The sequence below is a fragment of the Pteropus alecto genome, unplaced genomic scaffold (assembly GCF_000325575.1).
Source record: "Pteropus alecto unplaced genomic scaffold, ASM32557v1 scaffold34, whole genome shotgun sequence".
Classification (NCBI taxonomy): domain Eukaryota; kingdom Metazoa; phylum Chordata; class Mammalia; order Chiroptera; family Pteropodidae; genus Pteropus; species Pteropus alecto.
The window spans coordinates 1,932,057-1,933,207 of NW_006435763.1; the positions used below are offsets into that span (position 1 = coordinate 1,932,057).

Below are 1,151 nucleotides of genomic sequence, written 5' to 3' on the forward strand. Positions count from 1 at the left end.
CGCAGGCTGCCTCCCCGGCCCAGGGCCGCCCCACCCAGGTCTGCCGGCGCCGCTGTCAGCACCCCACGTGCCACTGGGCCTCAGAGCCGCGAGTCCCCCGGCCCTGCGGGGCGCGCCGCCCGACCCCATCCCACCCTCACCTCATCCCTGGTGGGCTCAGGCCCCCAGGCCGCTACTCCCGCCCTAGCAGCCTGGCCTCCTCCCGTGTCCCGGCCCTTTACCCGAAGGGCCTCCCGCGCCGCTGCCGGCTCCGTGGTTGTTGGCGGCGGCGCCAGCTGGAGGTGCCGCCGGCTGGGCAGGGCCCCGCAGGAAGGACGGCACGAACTCGGCGGCGTGGACGTTGGGCACGAAGGGTTTGGCGTTGACGTTGAGTTGCCGGCTGAAGGCCGCGCTGAGGTGTTCACGCTGGGCCTCCGCCGCCGCCGTCGCCGCCGCCAAGGGGCCACCAGCGCCGCCGCACGGGCCCAGCCCAGGGGCTTCCATGTCCGCTTGGTCCCAGCAGTCGGGCGCCGAGTCGCTGCTGCTGCTGCCGCTGCTGCTCCCACCGCCGCCGCCGCCGCCACCGCCGCCACCACTGCCCGGATCCATGATCGGGGGGGCCGTGTGTGTGGTGAAGAGAGGGCGGGAAATGGAGGCGGGGGCGACCGGCTGGGAAGGAGCAGGCCGCACTGACCCCGGGAAGCGGCGAAGCAATAGGGCCAGGGGCTAGCGGCAGAATCCCCGGCGTCGTCGCGGCAGCAGCTCCAGTCCCGACTCCGCACTCGCGACGACGGCGGCGGCAGCTCAACCCTCCTCGTGTGTGCGAGCGGATCTCCTCCCACCCAACCCAACCACCTCCGACCGCCTCAGCGCCAACCCCACGCCCGGCGCGGATTGACCCCCCGCCGCCACCCGTACCTTCGCCTCGGTAGTTCTCGGGCCTGCTCGTTCTTGTTTCCGGCTATGAAGCGCTGCAGAAGACGGAACTACGAGTTCCGGCAGTGTTCGCGCGACCCGGTTGCGGCTTTCTCGGGGGCCGATGGGAGTCGAAGTTCCCGGGCCCGGAGCAACCGGAAGCGGCTCGGGCTCCCAGCAGGCAGCGCGAGGAGGCGGAGATCTAGTTGCCTCTCCGCGGCCCAACCTGTCACCGGGTGGGGGCAGGGGCAGGGGCA

The 1,151-nt window shown here is 73.0% G+C and overlaps 2 protein-coding genes across 4 annotated transcripts in view; one reads left to right on the plus strand and one right to left on the minus strand.

Annotated features, from left to right (window-relative positions):
* Window positions 1-1,014, minus strand: part of GSPT1 (G1 to S phase transition 1) — a 28,342-nt gene extending 27,328 nt beyond the window's left edge. The window contains exon 1 of one of the 3 annotated variants that reach the window (XM_015588601.2): window positions 898-1,014. Coding sequence is in view for 2 of the 3 variants with exons in the window: in XM_015588600.2 (XP_015444086.1) it covers window positions 222-588 (367 nt within the window). In the remaining variant the exon portion in view is untranslated. Of the gene's footprint in view, window positions 1-221; window positions 837-897 lie in introns of those variants that run through there. The other 2 variants (XM_015588600.2, XM_006910892.3) reach the window with 2 other exon arrangements.
* The window catches only part of TNFRSF17 (TNF receptor superfamily member 17), a 98,167-nt gene that overhangs the window by 35,663 nt on the left and 61,353 nt on the right, over window positions 1-1,151 (plus strand). The gene's annotated exons all lie outside the window — the stretch shown is intronic.